A 17,785-nucleotide genomic window follows, 5' to 3' on the forward strand; every position below is an offset into this window, starting at 1 on the left:
TACTTTTTTTGAATTGCCGATTTGTGGCAGCATAAAAAATGGTAACAATTGCTTAAACATTGTTCTTTAAACTGTTTTAAATGGACACGAAAAATTACCAGCTAATATCGAGCAAAACTATAACTACATATCTGACGCTCAGTCCTTCGCAGCAAGCGATCACACACAGTGTAATAGATTTGATTTGTTATTGGTCGTAATACTATGCCAAACCAAACTAATATTATGCTGACTCCATCTAGATCTGCTTACAGCAGTCTTACAGTTGCGGATCGCACTGTACGAATGTGCCTGCAAGTCTTCTGCTACGGCTTCTAGAAGTAATTTCTAGTATGATATAACCACGAATATTAACGACCGAAGATCCAATCCGTCAGATGTGCGCTAGTTCTATCTGACTGTCGCGATCTCATCGCTGTCTTTGCTTACCCAACCAAAGAACTTTTACACCCCCGATGATACTGACTTTTGCAGATTACGTGGCACATTGCGGTTATTCAAGATTTACAGCTTTTTTCGTCTCTATTTTATGAGTGTGTACAAGAGCGGGCTGAATAGGCGTACCAGCGAGACCGAGACCGAGACCGAGCTAGCTTTACAGATCGCAATTTCAATCGGACTTTGTGACTCTCCGGCGACAGGGGGCACGTACCGTACGGGCAGCGACTGCCAGATACCCGGACATACATACTCGTACTTATAGCTGAAACGTCGTTGCGTTTCTCAGTTGTGAGCAGACCGAGCGGTCTGTCGGTCACATTGTCCATAGCATTTAGCTCTGCAATAAGGAAGACAGAGTCTCTGCGGAGCTATGGATAATCCTGCTTATGTGATCGATTGCGAGCGCGAGTTCGGTGAGTGCCCCCACCAATGAAGAAAAAGGGATTTCATGAAAAAGTGTTAACATGTTGTGAAAGAATTATGGTGAACGAAAGATTCCATGGTGAAATGCTTTGTAGATTTGATGGCAGAACAGTAAGAGAACGAATCTTGAAAGATTCCTTCGAGAAAGCTTTCCAAAGAAAGATTTCATTCAATGATACAAATACTATGGTGAAATGGTCACAGTTTATTTTTTTGTGTGTTTAAAAGGAATCGAACGAATTGTGAAATAATGGCCAAAGATTCGGTGATATTTCCTGGTGAAATTATATATGTATGTATATATGTATGATTCCTCCATATGTATCGTTGAGTCGAAGAAAAATTCGAAACTATTTACTTTTGGATTGCTATGCTTTATTATTGCCAAAATGACTTTGTATTGTATTTTTTGGTATACATATATAAGATATATGCGGTATATAACATATGTATATATGTGGTATATGCCCATCAGTTACAGATTCAATTCTATATCGTATGCATATCGGTATCGAGTACACTGTAGTAGTTATTGATCGTGAGTTCAATTCTCGTGTCTTTGGATGCGGATGCAGTTCCTCTTTCTCTTGATTTTTCTTGAGTGCTGAGTGTGGATATGGGTATTATATGAATAGAACGAGCTGGGCGAGAAGGTCACGTCCGAAATCGGTTATATATATATATATATGTATATATATATATGGGTGTATATATGTCATATGGTATGGTATACATAACTTGTGTTTGGGTATGCAAATATGTCTTAGAGCTGGGCACGTTAAGACCCCTATCTTCTGGGTGGGGTAGGGTTGGGTATTGGCTATTTGGTATTTCAAGCCGAACGACTATAATTCCTGGAGTGTATTTGTATTTGTCTATATGCATATAACCGATCTCCATCGATCCTAGGAGGTGCCAAAGCAGAACCCGCTTCGCGTGAGGTGACTTGAGTGCAGTTTTTTTTTGTTTTTTTTTAACATTTCAATATGATATTTTTGTCTCCGTATCTTAATGTGGGTAGTATGTTATTTTCTGGGTACTCTCTGTACTCTCTAAAGTTAGCTAGTTATTGTAGTTGGAGTAGCATTCGCTAGCTGCCTGGAAGCAGTGTCCTAGGTGGGGTGAGTTTGCTGGTGAGCTTGAGCTTGAGCTGGAGCTGGCCGCTGCTGGTGAGATCTCTGTGATATATATCGATCGACTACTGAAGTGGGTCCCGTATAATGCGCGTGTCCGTGTGGTCTCTCGCTGTATGTGGTGTGTGTGAGTGGTTCTAGTGTGGTACATCAACTAACATCGTAACTAGTATTGTTTCAACTATCGTTTGAACTGTACGTAACATTATTATAACATCCTCTATATAGTATTGCCTGGGTCTTTATATGTATGTATGTATCTTTGTATCATCTATCTGAAGTTGTGATAGGTTTTCCATCCTCTCTGGGCTGGTTGACTACCTAAGTTATGTAGTGAGTGCCGAAAGCCCCATATTTCTCCAGGTTGAACAATAATTGGCCAACTATTCAGATATATGTATGTATGTATATATGTGTCTCCCTCCTATACGTATATGTGTAAGTACATATGTAAGCGTGTAAAAAAATGGAGTAAAACCAGGAAGTTGACGTGGTCTGAGCGTCTCCGCTTACTTCTCGAAGATCAGCTCGCCGGTGAGGAACGGATTGAGGTACGTCTGGGAGTCGTAACCGGAGACAGAGGCGGTGGTGGTCCTCTTGCGTGCCTGCGCCCCCCCTCGACGCTCGCCGTGCGCATGGTTGTGGGCGTGGTGCGAGGGCCGCTTCTCCTCGCTGGGGCTGAGGATCAAAGGTATCGGCATCGAGGTGTACAGTTGCAGCTGTGGCTGCTGCACGATTGTGCCGGCCGCCGGATTCAGCGGCGTGTCCATGTAGCCATGGGGAACTGTTGCCGCAGCCGTGGCCGCTAGCTGCTCACCCGCGGACGTGGTGCTGGCAGTGGCAGAACTAGAAATGGAACTGCTACCTAAGCCTGAGCTGGAGGGCAGCTTCTTCAACCCGCCCGCACGCGCCCTATGATGCTTGTAGTGGCCACGATGCGTCTTGCGCTTTAGGTGTCCTATGCCGGAGCTGTCCGCCGGTGGCGAGGTGTCCAACAGCATGGGAAAATGATGGCCAGTGGTTGCACCCTTGCCCATCTCCTCCATGTTAGATGGTTGCGGGGCAGGCGGCTCCATGCGGAAGGCTCCAAGGTCACTGATGCTGCCACTGCTGCTGTTATTGGCGGAGGGGACGACGAGGGGCTTCTTGAGCGGCTCCCGGGGATTGGGATGCGGATGCGCCTGAATGATGGTGGCCGTGGCGAAGATCTCCTGGAAGCGGTTACTCGCCTCCAGCTGTTGGAGCTGGAGGTGCTGTTTCTGCAGGAACTGCTGGCGCTGCTGTTGCAGGTGGTTATGGATGCGATACTGCTCGAGGATGTGCTTGTAGAACTGCTCCGCAGTGACTTCCGATGAATTTAGTAGGCGAATTGCTATTTTCTCGGGTATCACAATTTTATCTGCAAGAAACGGTAACAGCAATTAGGAAATATTTCTATTCAAAGAAAAACTATAATTACAATAATTATATATATAAATAATAAGCGAGCGGAATATGCAATATATTTTATAAATCGTTTTGTATCGCTGTTTGCAAAAAGGGACGAACTGATTTCAGATTTGGTCTGTTTTAATTTTTCTTTACATCTGTCTCTTTTTCTCTATTCTCACAACAACACCAGCCGTTTTATCTGGTTCCCTCCTGCCAGGGGCCGCACACTGCACGAGGAAGGGTGTGTGAGAGCAGGTTAGAGAACGAGTTAGCTCGTGGAAGGCGTTGCGTAGCCCCTGCGATTTCATTTGTGTCTTGTGGCTGTAACAGGGTGATATCAGAGGAGTCTGGACACAAACTCCTGATACTCCGGATACAAGTCTCTGAGATCTAGGCGCTCATCGGGAAGGGTAGACACAGTGTACATACATATATCGGCTATTGATGCTGATCATGAACATTAATACATACATACATATGTACTTTGCGGGGTCGAAAACGCTTCTTTCTGGGTGTCACACACATCTACTTTGAGCACAAATACAATAAACCGCTATACTCTTCGACTAGCGGGTATCAAAATATAAACAGCTCAAGGCCACTTGATTATCGTTCCTATAGCTGTTTCTTTTTTGTTAAAGTTTTTAGCTTTAACAAGTGAACTGAGAGTATCTCGAGGTCTTATCGTTACCGCTTTAAAAATGATTAATAAAATATCATCCGCTTAATGTTATATTGTGGTTTGTTTTAAGGTTTGCTTAGAAATACCGGCATGTACATATCTTAGAGCTGAGAGGGGGTGTTTCCAAAAAGTTGTCCAAGCGGACATGATATCAGAGTCATACTCGTACATTCTCTGTGTTCAGCCGGTTAAGAACTTGCATTTATGTGTTTATTTTTGAATAACGTAGAAGGGAATTTGTAGTTTTTTAACACCTTTTACCACACAGCAAAGTGTAGAGATTTGTGTAGTCCCTGATTATAATTTTCCTTTTCTGTTTTGATATATATATGCACATATATGTATATGTATCCCTCCCAATGGCATATCGATAGCTGGGGGCCCATAGTAGGTCATACCAATACATAAAAACATACGTATGCATGTCTCTGTGTCCGGCAGGTCAAGAAATTTGCTTCAGGGCGATTAGGAACACCATGCCCTCTGCCTTCTGCTGTGGCAAAATTAATTTTCCTTGATATAATATCCCATTTATTTGGCTCCTCTCTATGCCACTCGAGACGAGCAGGAGATTCTCTGTGTTAATTGCTCCGAATTAGATTGATTGAACTGCAAACTGCAAATGAAAATGCATACACAGACAGTGGAAAACTGCACCCTTTTGTGGGTGTGGAGAGAGTGAGGGTGACTGGAGGGTGGCTTGGGGTTGGGGATGTACTCGTGTGCATGACACCCCATTGACCTAATTTCGAGTTGATTTACAAAAACTGAACAAAAATCGAAGGGACAGAAGGGGACGAGAGAGCGAGGCGGTAAAATGTGTGCAACTTTCACGCCCTTCCGTTTCGGGCATTGAGAACCATCCAACCCCATCGGTAATGGTCTTCCACCCTGCCACCGGACCGGATTTGGGCCATGTCGCAGCTCGATTTAAGCCACAGTGTCCGGGCAGTTGACCAGCAGATTGACCACAACGCAAATTGGCATACTCGGAATATGAAATGGGTTAATAAGGATACGATTGGGTCAGTTAGGTTTGGGTTGCGTTGGCTTGATTGCGCTTCCCAGTGGGGCTCCCAGTCCCGCTGATCCCGTCTTAGTCTTACCGCAATGATTGGCCTTGGTAACAAACGGCCGGATGGTCGGATCCCATATGAATATGTAGTAGAGCGAGAGCATGATGGCCGCCAGCGAGACGCATAGGACGTAGACGGCGACGGTCAAGATGCGGATGACCTTACGGTTGCTTTGCTGCGGCTGGTAGCAGCGACTTATTGTCTCTGTGGGCGGCAGTTTCACTTTCTCCTCCAGCGAATTCACTTTTGAGTTCATTTTGATTGAAGTTTTTGATTGGAGTTCCGTTTGATTCTATGCTTTCTATGCTGTATTTTAGCTGTCTTTGGTTATCTTTGGTATCTTCGGTTGATATGTTTCAGCCCTTTATGTTGCTTTTGTTTCGTTTTCGGTTTCCTGTTTGGCAGTGACCGTTAGTCCAACTGTTGTTGTAAATGCAATATTCCGTGTTGACGTTTCGCTTGTTTTTGTTCTTGTTCTTCCTTGTTGGGGTAGCGGGACGTGTCGCGGCAAGAGTAGAAAAAATGTTTCAGAGGGGCGACCAAGAGCGGCAGCGCGCACACACAGCGTGCAAAAAACTGTATTCGAACCGACGCGTCGAGCGTATGCAAGTGAAATGACGACGCCGTCGCCAAAAAGCTCAAAGCGGCAGAGGAGTAGCGAGCAGGCAGCAGAGACCCACAGCACACAGCAGCCTGCCAGCGCAGGAGCTTCGTGTTCGTGCTCTTTCTCTGTTTCTCTCTCTCTCTCTCTCTCTCTCTGGTCTTCGTGTCATCATGGCCTTGCCTACAGCTTCGGTATCGGCTTGAGCTGCTGCCCGCGCTAGTGTTTTGTTGCTGTTGTTCGCTTGACTTCATTTGCGATCCTCAGTCGCCCTCGCATTTAATTTCATTCATAAAATGCCTGTTTGCGCCCGCCCGCTCTCTGCCCCTCCCCCGACAATGCCAGCCGCTTCTCATTTGCATTTTCATGCGAATGGAAGATGCTGCTATTGCTGCAGCTGTAGCTTTAGCGGCGTAGGAGTCAGTCTCCTCTCGCTCTCTCCCTGGTTTTTGTTGCAGGCCACACTGCTGGCACTCGCCACTGGCAGCTGGAATTCCACAAACAAAACCGCATCCATTGTGGGGGCACGTCGGCACGTCTCTCCCTCGCTGCTGCTGCTACTGCTGCGTTGTTTTGTGTGTCAAGTGCGGCACCCCCATGACTCCTATGACTCAACTCTTGCGGAAATGAAATTGCGCGGTTGGATGGCATCGCTTCCATCAATCATTCAACCAGTGAGCCCGCCAGTCAGTCAATCAGCCTGGAAAATTTGCAATTTTTAGGCGCAATCATACCCCATACCGCTGCCCATTCCATGTGGGGGCGTAGCACTGACAGTGGCTGGCAACCTTCGCAGGTGATTCGAAGGACGCCTGCCGCAACGGCTCTACCGATGTTTTTTTTCTGCTCTCGCCTCGCCAACAACTTTCGCTTAAGCTGCCGCCCCCCTGGTACACCTTCGTTTTCGTTGCCTTGCGCCGGTTGACGGGTCTCGGTTCGGGTTCGGGTTCGGGCTCAGGCTCGGTATCGGTCTCGGTCTCGGTGTCGGGCTCTAGGCTTTGCGCCCAGGGGGGTGAACGAACTGCAACTAGGTCACTAGGACAGCAGGCGGCAGCGACTGCAATCGCCGAGCCAGCAGAGCAGTGAGAATCGAGCGACAGGCAAGAGAACAGTGGCGTGGAGACGAAACAGGGAGACGGGTGACAGGGGTGGACACGGACACCGACACGGACACCAAGCGATTGCAATGTTGCCCATTGATTTTGTTGTATAAGCTGTGCACACTGGCACATACACTTGTGGTCAAACGAATAGGTACTCTTTCATAGCTTGGTCTTAAGCTGAAATATTCGAAATATAACCAACAACAAGAGGGAGTGACAATCTTCTTTCCGAAGCTTTTAATGCAAATCCATCGCTCCTATAACACGGAATGTCCAATTTGATTCTAATTCATACTATAAGTAAGTGGACCCGTAACGTAATGTTGAAACTGGACTTTAACGGGATATTTTCCGGGCCCTGTCACCTGAGACATCACCTGTAGATTCTGTGAAAGGAAGCCGGAGAGCATCGGAACACATCCTATGTGATGCCCCCTGCAATCAATAGAATGAGATATCAAAATTTGGGGGAAACAACAGTACCCCTTCACAGGAAATGCTTAACTTCATTGAAATTCCAAACATGTCGGGATCTTCCAAATAGTCCCAGATCAGTGAACGCATGGTTGAAGAGCAACAAGGCCTTGTAGTAATAATAATAATGTTAAATAATGAAATGAAAATGCATCTATAAATCAATGGGCACCTAGAGAAAACCAAACCATTATAGCCATTATTATAAGTAGAGGTGGCAGTTTTATTAGTGTTGCACCTAGTATTTTGAATATAAGTGTGTAAGTGTATATATTCGTCAAGTTGCCCAAGATGTAGGCCACACTCACACAGGCACACTGCCACGCACACACACACACACACACACACACACACATACATATATATAAATCCATTCGCATTTTGCATTGTTGCACAGTTGCCCTCAAGGAGCTTTCCTCGTTGTCGTTGGCCAGGTGGAGCCTTCCATGCTGGCCTCGAAAATTATGGGCGCCAGCTTACAATATAGCCACCCTATGCACCTGCCCACCTGCCCAACGCCACTTGCACGTTGCACCCTTGGAGCCACCGCTAAGGAGCCAACAACTCAGTTTATCTTTCTGCTTACTTATGTATGTATATGGACGTTCCGACAAAGCTGATTAAGAAGCGTGCGCAGTGGGACCCGAGTCCAGGAGGGACAACACGGAGCAATGTAGCGCAAAGAGCAAGGGGAGACAAGCTTCTCTAAGATAAACTAAGGAAGAGCATACATAGTGGAGTCCTTTCAATTGAAACTTGAACTTTGATTTAATTAAGAGGGGAACTCTTAGGACTACCTTCAGGAGTGCGGGTTCCAGAATTGAACGATAATTCCGAGCTTAACTTGAATTCATCGTAGAGCTGACAGTGTGGAGGCCAGAGCCCTGCATGAATCCACAGTATTCATAAAACCACTGCTATACACATGTCTCTTAAATGATTTCGACCATTGCGAATCCTACCCTCCACTCAGATTCGAATCACTCTGAATAACGAAGAGCCGAGTGGGAGCACTGCGGATTCAAATCAGCAAGCTTCGTCCGCAGTCTCTGAAATGAATCAAAACGTGACACGGACTTCCTTTTCCTGCGGGCTGTGCACTTTTCGGATCTGACGACTCCTGCTTCGTTCAGCCTAGGATAAGGAAAGCTAAGACGCTGACTCTAACTGATCGAACGAAGCCACCCACCGAGTCCCAGCGAATCGATTCTGTTGCCTGTTCATGCAGGGCTCTAGTATTTACAACTGTCCTCTAAAAAGATGAAAGTCAAGTTCTTTAGCTACCTTATACTCCCTATACTCAAAAGGTATCCCCGAACAGAGAACCACCCATGATATTAATTGAATAAAATTGATTCCACGACTCCTATCTTTATGACACAGTCGATTGATTTAATCCGTATTTTGGGTAATATATTTTGGAGGGTCCGGCTGGGCTTACCGAAATCAAATTTCTTTTCTGAGATATCCAAATCGAGGGCAGCTTTAGCCGAAGGCGGGCTTCTTCTGCCCCTTGAAGACGGGCGGCATGCGCGAGTCCCAGAAGAAGATGTGGTAGATAGACAGAAAGAAGCCCAGGCAGCACAGTCCGCACAGATAGATGACGATGACAAAGTAGCGTGCGAAGCGCTCTGTGCAGGTGGGCTTCGCGAAAACGATCTCTTCCAGCTGTGGTGACTTCGGCACATACGAACAGGTGCTCCTCCGGGGGGCACTGCTGCTGGCCAGGCGAACGCTGCTCCCGCTGGTGGACGCCTTTGAGGCCTCAAGCTCCTCCTCGTCGCAGTCGTCTGCCCTCACATTAGACTCTATGATGTTCACAATCTTTGCCAGATTGGCGATGCTAGTGGCGGCTCCCAGAGCAGTTCCTGCTCCACTTGAAGTGGCGGCACCACACACAGACGAAGACGAAGACGCGGACGCGGACATTGTGGACATGACGGCCTCTAGCCCGGCTCGCCGTGCGGCGCTTCTATTACTGATTTGATGTCTCCGGCGATTAAATCAAAATCGGCACGCGGCTAGCATAATGCCGGACTATCCCTGGCTACCGTCTCGTCTCTCCCGACTCTGCGATTTAGGGGCACGTAGTAAAGCGGATTAATTTTGTGCGTGGCTGTCAACTTTTGATATCGGGCCCGGCGCACTAATTAATCCCTCCCAAAGGGCAGGGCGAGAAGGCGCACACACACACGCACACACATACAACCTGAGGGCGAGGGCAGTGGCCCATTGAGACTCACCCAATCTGGTCACTGATGATGATGATGGCAGTCGAGGAGGCAGTTCGGATGGACTCGACTCCCCCTCCCTTCCTAGCCGATGGGATGCGTATGCTTGAACACGGGCAGGGGCGGCATGCGCGAGTCCCAGATGAACAGATAGTAGGCGGCCAGGGTCAAGCCCATGCCGCTGACCCCGCCCATGTAGAGGATCAGCGTGAGCAGCCGGAAGGTTTTCGACTCAAAGAAGTCATCGGACTTGGGCACCTGTATCTCTTCGTCTTTGGCCTCCTTGACCACGGCGGCCAGGCTGGACATCATCGATGGTGCGGACATGACTCGAAGCGCGAACCACGCGAAACCACGCAAGCTCTGGAGGCGTACTGATTGACCGTACAATTGACCGACTGCTCGAACCACTCGGGTGGCTTCGCTTTCCGCTCGGTTGTTTTGCGGTTTCTTTAGTCGGTTCGGTGGGCCTGGGCCTGGGCCTGGGCCAGCGTCTTGGCCCCCATGCTAATAAGATTCGTCATCACGTGCTAACGGGGGCCCTCTTTGGCAGCCACTTGACCTGGTTTGATTTGTCATCAGCGTCATGACCAGACCCATCGGCCCAGCCAGTGCTTCTCTAGATCCTTTTCCTCCATCTAATCCAAGAAATCTAGTCTAAAACCCCTAAAAGTTCGAAATAATAATCACATGTATTTCGTGTGATCTTCAAATCGATCCCCAAATCGATCCTCAAATTGATCACCAAATGCAATGTAAGTAAACGTGCGGTCATCATCTAGAGCTGATGCATTCCAGGTGATTCACTTGTCGAGTTTCTCCAGCAGAATTCCGCTTTTGCTCTGTGTCTGCCTTTGGCAAATCCAATTAGCCGGCAGTTGGGGGATGACGTCCAGTCGGCCCCCCCGTCGCCCGTCGCCCGTTGCCCATTCCCTCTTCTACATCCCAGACTCAGACTCACCTCTAGGGTAGTACTAGTAGTTCATTGGTACTCGTGCACTTTCTGCACTGGATGGCCGCCAATGGAGACTGGGAACTTCAGATGGATGTCCGGCATACTGGAGTCAAAGAAGATTAGGTAGTAGAGGGCCAAGACCATGCCCAGACCGCTGATGCCGCCCAAATAGAGGACGATGGAGATCAGGCGGAAGGTCTTTGACTCTAGGAAGGCGGGTGGCGGCTCTTCCTTGGGCAGGCACACATCGTCCTCTGGTGCGGAGGTCTCCTTCTCCTTTGGGTTCGAGGCTTTCCCGGCCATCGTTCCTATCGAACTGAGAAGTGAAAAAGCGGAATCTTTATTTAAACTGCAGTTAAAGTCGCCTCCAATTATGCAAATAGGTTCGGCTGACACTTAAGCTGACTGATGATTGACTGATCTGATCCCCTTTGATATATTTTGCAGCCATTGGAGGTGGAGGTGGCCTGGAGAAGCCCGAGAAGCAGGCAGAGAAGCCCAGGCCACACAGCTTCGAGGAGGCTATCACGATGACGGAAGTCGGGCGCTTCCACTACAAGCTGCTGCTCATCTGCGGCCTCTGCTTCATGTCCGTGATGGTGGAGATCATGGGCGTCAGTCTGATCATGAACCAGATGAAGTGCGACCTCCAGCCTACGCTTAACCAACAGGGAATCTTGGCCTCGGCGGGATTTCTGGGCGTGGTGCTTAGCTCACATGGCATGGGCTTCCTCGCGGACACCTGGGGCAGGGTGACCACTCTCCGGTATGCCCTCTTTCTCGCCGCCGTTTGCTCGATTGTGTCGGGCTTCTCAGTGAACATTTGGATGCTGATCGTCTTCCGATTCCTCACGGGCTTCTTCATCTCCGGAGGTCAGGCCTGTGTCTTCAGCTTATGCGGGGAGTTCCATGGCAGCGGTTCGAGGGTGCGGCATGTGACCCTGCTCTCGGGCTTTCTCTGTTTATCCATGATCTTTGCACCAGGTAAGCACTTTTGTTCTCATTTGCTGGACCACCTGGTCACCCATCTGGTGTCTCCTATCTCCCTCTCCTCTTAGCCATGGCCATCGGCATTCTCCCTATTCGTATCGAAACCATTGTCCTGGGCATGCGCTTCTCCTCGTGGCGCGTGCTGCTCATCGCCAACGTTTCCATCTCGCTGCTTGCCCTCGTGGGCCTCTCCACCTTGCCTGAGACGCCCAAGTACATGCTGGTTCAGGGCCAGGGCGAGGCAGCCTTGGAAACCCTTAAAATCATGTTTACCCAGAACACGCGCAAGCCTTGCTCCGAGTACCCTGTCCGGGAGATTGCACTGGAGAGCGGCGGGGCCAGTCTGTCGGATGTCCACGGACTGGGCGACGCCGTGCGACTCGTGTGGCGCCAGACAGTGCCGCTCTTCTATCGCTCCAGGGTGGTGCACACACTGAACATCTGCACGATCCAGTTCCTCATCTACGGCATGGCGCAGGGCATCTTCATGTGGTTCCCCACTATTCTTGATGAGCTGGGATCGCGGGGCGGACAGGCAACGCTGCTCTGCCAAGTGCTGGAAGAGTTTGATGCGCAGGATACGCAGGAAGGCGGGGACGCTGCACAGGCCTGTGCCATGGAGGTCGACACAAATACATACCAGGTGATGATCATCATTGGGGCCTCGTTCACAGGGATCTATCTGGTATTCGCCTACATCATCGATTATACGGGGAAGAAGAACCTATTAAGTGAGTATCGAAAGCATATCGTAAGCAGAGTATCCATAAGCATTGGGTCTACATTCTAGAAGCTTAATTTGTTTCTTTCTCTTCATTTTTCACATCTCCCTTTTTTTTCTTTTTGTGGTTCTTTGCTTTCAGTGGGGTGGATGGCTCTGACGATGATCTGCCTGGTGGGCCTGCACTATGTGGAGCAGTTCGCTCTTGTGGTAATCGGCCTGACCGTGGTCATGGCCATCGGGAACTGCGGCGGTCTGGTGAGCACCATCGCCATGGAGTTCTATCCCACGAACATCAACGCCATGGGCATGTGCTTTATCATGATGGTGGGTCGCCTCGGGGCGGTGGTTGGCAGCAATGTGTTGGGTCGTCTGCTCTTCTCCAGCTGCGACACCGTGTTCTGGGCTCTGCTCGGTCTAGTCATCTTCCTCTGCAGCCTGGGCTACTTCCTGCCCGAGAAGCCGCGTCCCAAGAGAGTGACGACGCCGACGCCGACGCCCTCAGCAACGGCAACGGCCATAGTGACGGCCACAACGACGCCGATCTTGGCAATTAGCTCTAAGTAGGATTAGTTTATACCCATTAAGAGGAACAGTAAAGCAAAAAAAAGAGCACAAAAATGTACATATACAAACAAAAACATGAAAAAACAGAAACCAGATGAGATGAGATGACACCCCGATGGGGCAAGAAACGGGTCTGGGAATGGGAATCAGGATCGGGATCGGGATCGGGCTCGGGAACGGGAGCAGGCCACATTGGAAATGGATTAGGTAAATGTTTGTGCTCATTCCTGTTTCATCTGCGTTGTTCTTGTCACCAAGGCAGGCGGCGGCTGCATTAACATTCCTAGCATTTGCCACAAACGGGCAGATCGGGGCGGGGCTGAGGGGTGGTGGTGTGGTGGGGTGGACTAAACGCATTCCAAGTGCCGTCGCATCACCAACTGCAACTTCAACTTCAACTTCAGCTGGTACTACGAGTTACAGGGTATTTTTTGAGCGCGAAGGCGTATCCTATGGTCTGAGGTGTTTGTCACTGTCACTGTCACTGTCACTGTCCTCACTCCTCAAGAAATCTGTTAAATAAATAATTCTACATAGTTCAGAATAGTACAAATTGTTCAAAACCAACTAAAATGATGTGTTAAAGGTACAAATAATTATTTTATGGTTTGCTTTTGAAACAAAAACTTTACTAAAGAACTAAGTCTGCTTAGGCGGTATCTATAGGTCGGGTACCGTTTTGTAGGCTTTCCCCACTTGTTTGTCTGCGTTTTTGTGCGTTTGTTTTTGTATTTATTCAGCAAAACGGTATTTGCTCCGCCGGCTGGTCACAGTCTGAGGCGGCACCTCTGACCAATCCAAGCAGGCAACTGACCAACCTACCAAGCAGGCATGCAGGCAGGCAGGCAGGCAGGCAGGCAGGCAGGCAGGCAGCCACTCACTCAGTAAGCAGCCAAACAACAAACCGTTGCCAATCATAACACACACGTTGCCACAGCTACAGCTTCTCTGCCACAGCCAGATAGATCCACAGACATTGGCAGTGGCAGTGGCAGTGCCAGTGCCATTGCGGATTCCGATGGCAGTTGCGATTCCCTCTGCCACAATCGGAGCCCAAGAAGCGTCGCTGGATCGTTGGCCATTGATTGCCTAACTGCGCATTTCTCGACTTATATGGCATTGGCCAGATAACCACATAACAACTGCCAGTCCCAGTCCCAGTCCTAGTCTCAGTCTGAGTGTCAGTCTCTGTCTCAGTGGCAGTGCGAGTCCAATCCCAATCCCATTCCCATTCCCAGTTCCATTAGCCAACGGCATTGTCATTGCCATCGTGGAAGTATCTGCGCCATCTGTGGGGGCTGCAGGTAATGTCGATTGCGAATCCAGTACACAACCCACATCAACTATCCTTCAAGTCAGCTATAACTCCCAACTGAACGCGAAACTATTGTCGGGGTCACCAAATTCCGATTTGAATTCATCTCAAGCTCAAGTGCAGGTGAAAAATTAGACACTTCTCGAAAGGAGACGGCACAATCCACATAAGTAATATGAGATAGGATGCATCTATTATTTGAGGGGCAACAAGCTTCTCTTTCTTCTCAGTTAAACTTCTGATGGGGTCGCCAGGCTACAAGTTACATATATACATATGAACACATGAACACTAGGCCCCCCATGAATGGCTTCCAAGTTTATTATATTGCGAATTATATCCAGAAGACAAGGCTAAATAATACGAATATTGTGATCTAATTTTTATCTTAGATTTCTTCGGAGCCAAAAATGTTTTTCAAACAATAAATGGTTCTTTGGCCGATTCTATTCAGGAAAACTATAAATATTCTATGTACTTATATACATATGTTATGTATGTATTTATAAACAAGTGCTTTTACGCAAATGATTAGTTTAAAACTAAGTTAACAGAAATACAAAGTTTTGGTTATCCAAATCGAATCGCTTAAGAAAGTGTGCTTATAGTACGAAAAGGATACAGGAATCTCAGGTAAGGATTGTCTAAACGCCTCTCTAGTCGCAGCCAGTCATTTCTCCATTTCCCCTTTCCCCTTGCGAGAACCACCAGTTACTGGGTTTACCAAATGCCAATTGCAGGTGACACAATGAGTCGCAAAGCCACGCCACCACGACACAAGTGGCCCGACTGCCATCAATCTTGTCGGGGGCCGTGTAAAGACGGAACGAGTCCCACTAACCCCATAATGGACACAAATTAGCATCGACATTAGCTTTCTGGCGGAGGCGACAACAATGACGGTGTCTGGGCGCACTCAGCTTCATTTGCTTCTGGGTCACGACGAGACGGTGGCGGGGGCCCCAATTCGAGTCACTGCTGGTACAAGTCAATTGAGTCGAGTGGAGTTTTGAGGGGAGTAGGGCTGGAGGACGCCGACAACGCGCCATAAAATAAAATCAGAGATAAATGTCGCGTACAGCCAAATGGAGCAGCATCTTGAGAGCTTATCGAGCCAAAAAGCAAAAATAGTTAAATAGTCGACTTAGCCAAATGGGCACTCGGCGACAGAGGACGCAGCGACGAAGGAGGCAATGGCAATGCCAGCGAGAACTACCTGGAGCAGCAACAGCAGCAGCAGCAGCAGCAGCAGCAGCAGCAGTAGCAGAGCAGTCGTGAAGCAAAGGCAAGTGCGTTGAGGAATTACAATGATGACAGCAACAGAAGCAATGGCAGAGAGGGGAGAGAGGCAAAGTGTGCCAATGCCTGCCATAGAAACAGGCAATGGCGATAGTTTACACGCCAAGTGGGAAGAAAGAAATGAGAGAACAACTGCGACAGCGTCAGCGATGGCGACGTCCGACGCGATGGTCGAGGCCAAGGCAGAGGCAGCGGCAGCGGCAGCGGCACCGCTGCTGCTGTTGATGATGCCAAATTCAAAAGCGGACTGCGCATGCGTGGAATGGGAATGAGAACGAGCTTGTGCGACGAGCGAAGACGAGTGGAGTTGTGAGGGGAGACTGCTAAGAGTGGAACTTGTAGAGGGGAGTGGGACTAGTAGTGGATTTGAAAGAGAAGAGCACGACGAGAAAAGAGATCGCAACGTGGGGTTGAGCTCTGAGAGAACGCGCGACGAGGAGCGCTATTCTGAGAGCAGAGATCTCTCTACAAGGAATGGAGCTGGCCGAGGAGAACATCGTAGCCTATCATAGCCTACTTTGTTGCCCTGGCACACATGTCGACGATGTACAAGGTTAAACTCCTGAAACTACTTCTTCAGGCTGCCGCACGGACAACCAAAAGGAAATATGCAGCTGTTGTAAGAGAATGCCTCACCCTATTTTAATACACCTTGTCCATGTTGAGCTAATGAAGCGAACGATCAGGACGTCGACGCCGACACCCGCCAACAAACGTTATTTAATCACAATCGAAATAGCTGCAGCAGAAACAGCAGTCTGGACTGGCTGCAGCACCAGAGGCAGCAGCAGCACCTGTTGCTGCAGACGCTGCTACTTCTGCTGCTGCTGCAGCGGTACAGAATCCAAAGGAATGCAGCAAGAAATTAAGACTGGCTGTGGATGTTGCTGAGGCTCAGGCTGCGGCAGTGGCGTGTGGAGCACGGCGCGACGGCCAATCAATTCTCAGAAATGAAAACCCCGTCTTCGGTCTGTATTACCGTTGCTGTTGTTCTTTTTTCCTTCTTCTTTTGCTGCAGAAGCATCATCAGCAGCAGCAGCAGCAGCAGCAGCAGCAGCAGCAGCAGCAGCAGCAGCAGCAGCAGCAGCGGGCAGCGGACAGAGAAAGAATGCGAAGAAATGCAAAATGCAAACACCACGAACCACAACCACTTTCCAAATGCATTCATGATGTTTACCGTTTAAATGCGCCCAGTTTCTGAGAGAGAGTGTGTGTGTGTGTGCAAAAGAGAATCTCAGCTTGTAGGATAGAAGAAGCCAGAGAGAGCTGAAGCGGCGGCAGCAGCAGCAGCCTCTCTAACAGCAAATGAGGAGAAAAGCACAAGGCAAGAACAACACCAGCATAAAAACCGTTGCACATCAGTCATGTGTGCGTGTGTAAGAGAGAGAATAGGCAGTCGTTTCCCGTCAAATGGTAAGCGGTGTCTGCAACAGTGCGGAAACGGAAATTTTTGGCTTATTCTTCAAATCTATTTAATCGCTAACTGTCCCCCAACCTTGATAAGTTGTCATCAGCCAGAATTCAGCATTCAACCATCCACCGTTATGCTGGAAAGATCTGCTTCTATAGAACAAACATAAATGTTGCCCAATTGGGAACCCAAATAATTTATGCGCATTACAGTCTAAGCAGGAGTCAGCTTCCCCTACCCATTCTATTCCCACATCCACGCCGCTGCCGAAGCCGCACCCGCACCCGCTTACGCAGCTTTTGGTTTGGGCTTTTTGATACCCCCAACAGGTGGGGTATATCGGTTCTGCTAATAGCGGTTCTGCTCCTCACCGGTGCTGTCGTGCTGAGAGCTAAAGCTTGCTTGGGTATTCACAGTCGAATACAGGCTCGCTCCGCCCGCTGCTAAAAATGTCTGCTTTGAAAGTTCAAGTTCAAGTGCGCCAAATCTACGACGCAACAAGCTTCCATGTTGGCGACATAGCGAGAAGCAAAAACAAAAAATGTTACGTTTTGGGCGCCGAAGCTTTTGATAGCAGATCGGTCCTTTCAATGGGAGTCATTTGATATGCGATTCCTTTTCGATCGAGTTCGACTGTACAATACATACTCGTACTCGAAGCTATGTGGAATGTGCAAAATAACGACTTCTTATATACGAAGCATTATTGAACAAACATTAAATGCACATACATATGTACATATATACATACATACATGTAAATTCTTAGGATCATAAAGATCTAAAAGCCATATAGGTCAAGAGGACCGTTAGTATGTACATACATACATATGTTTGAATGTATAGGCTTAAGTACAGAAGAAGGCTTAAGTAGTAGAATGTATGTATGTAAATGCGCATAGAGCTTAAATGGCCCTTCATAATCTGCGATG

At 48.4% G+C, this 17,785-nt stretch overlaps 5 protein-coding genes across 5 annotated transcripts; 1 reads left to right on the forward strand and 4 right to left on the reverse strand.

Moving 5' to 3' along the window:
* The first annotated feature begins 642 nt into the window (after nucleotides 1-642).
* Nucleotides 643-12,862, forward strand: LOC4815981 (putative transporter svop-1). The gene is made up of 4 exons (XM_015185534.2): nucleotides 643-854; nucleotides 10,998-11,534; nucleotides 11,609-12,271; nucleotides 12,404-12,862. Exons 1-4 carry the CDS (start codon nucleotides 812-814, stop codon nucleotides 12,826-12,828), a joined length of 1,668 nt encoding a protein of 555 aa, XP_015041020.2. The 5' UTR covers nucleotides 643-811; the 3' UTR covers nucleotides 12,829-12,862.
* Nucleotides 1,608-5,457, reverse strand: inaF-D (trp-interacting inaF-D). The gene is made up of 2 exons (XM_033382328.1): nucleotides 5,217-5,457; nucleotides 1,608-3,396 (listed from the first exon to the last, which is right to left on the reverse strand). The coding sequence occupies exons 1-2, from the start codon at nucleotides 5,440-5,442 to the stop codon at nucleotides 2,507-2,509; spliced, it is 1,116 nt and encodes a 371-aa protein (XP_033238219.1). The 5' UTR covers nucleotides 5,443-5,457; the 3' UTR covers nucleotides 1,608-2,506.
* On the reverse strand, nucleotides 3,271-9,588 carry inaF-C. The gene is made up of 2 exons (XM_015185535.2): nucleotides 8,806-9,588; nucleotides 3,271-3,396 (listed from the first exon to the last, which is right to left on the reverse strand). Exon 1 carries the CDS (start codon nucleotides 9,300-9,302, stop codon nucleotides 8,850-8,852), a length of 453 nt encoding a protein of 150 aa, XP_015041021.1. The 5' UTR covers nucleotides 9,303-9,588; the 3' UTR covers nucleotides 3,271-3,396; nucleotides 8,806-8,849.
* On the reverse strand, nucleotides 9,608-9,989 carry inaF-B. Its single transcript, XM_002133456.3, has one exon. The coding sequence runs from the start codon at nucleotides 9,920-9,922 to the stop codon at nucleotides 9,680-9,682; it is 243 nt and encodes an 80-aa protein (XP_002133492.1). The 5' UTR covers nucleotides 9,923-9,989; the 3' UTR covers nucleotides 9,608-9,679.
* On the reverse strand, nucleotides 10,557-10,883 carry inaF-A. The gene has a single exon (XM_033382329.1). The coding sequence runs from the start codon at nucleotides 10,851-10,853 to the stop codon at nucleotides 10,578-10,580; it is 276 nt and encodes a 91-aa protein (XP_033238220.1). The 5' UTR covers nucleotides 10,854-10,883; the 3' UTR covers nucleotides 10,557-10,577.
* Nucleotides 12,863-17,785: the final 4,923 nt, after the last annotated feature.

Source organism: Drosophila pseudoobscura, chromosome X, assembly GCF_009870125.1.
Source record: "Drosophila pseudoobscura strain MV-25-SWS-2005 chromosome X, UCI_Dpse_MV25, whole genome shotgun sequence".
Lineage (NCBI taxonomy): Eukaryota > Metazoa > Arthropoda > Insecta > Diptera > Drosophilidae > Drosophila > Drosophila pseudoobscura.

Excerpts from the sequence above, each read along its gene's own strand:
- LOC4815981 (XM_015185534.2), top strand. The coding sequence starts at position 812 with ATGGATAATCCTGCTTATGTGATCGATTGCGAGCGCGAGTTCG. Across the intron at positions 855-10,997 it reads CGATTGCGAGCGCGAGTTCG|CCATTGGAGGTGGAGGTGGC; the intron begins GTGAGTGCCCCC and ends TATATTTTGCAG. Across the intron at positions 11,535-11,608 it reads ATCCATGATCTTTGCACCAG|CCATGGCCATCGGCATTCTC; the intron begins GTAAGCACTTTT and ends CTCTCCTCTTAG.
- inaF-D (XM_033382328.1), bottom strand. The coding sequence starts at position 5,442 with ATGAACTCAAAAGTGAATTCGCTGGAGGAGAAAGTGAAACTGCCGCCC. Across the intron at positions 3,397-5,216 it reads TACCAAGGCCAATCATTGCG|ATAAAATTGTGATACCCGAG; the intron begins GTAAGACTAAGA and ends CGTTTCTTGCAG.
- inaF-C (XM_015185535.2), bottom strand. The coding sequence starts at position 9,302 with ATGTCCACAATGTCCGCGTCCGCGTCTTCGTCTTCGTCTGTGTGTGGT.
- inaF-B (XM_002133456.3), bottom strand. The coding sequence starts at position 9,922 with ATGTCCGCACCATCGATGATGTCCAGCCTGGCCGCCGTGGTCAAGGAG.
- inaF-A (XM_033382329.1), bottom strand. The coding sequence starts at position 10,853 with ATGGCCGGGAAAGCCTCGAACCCAAAGGAGAAGGAGACCTCCGCACCA.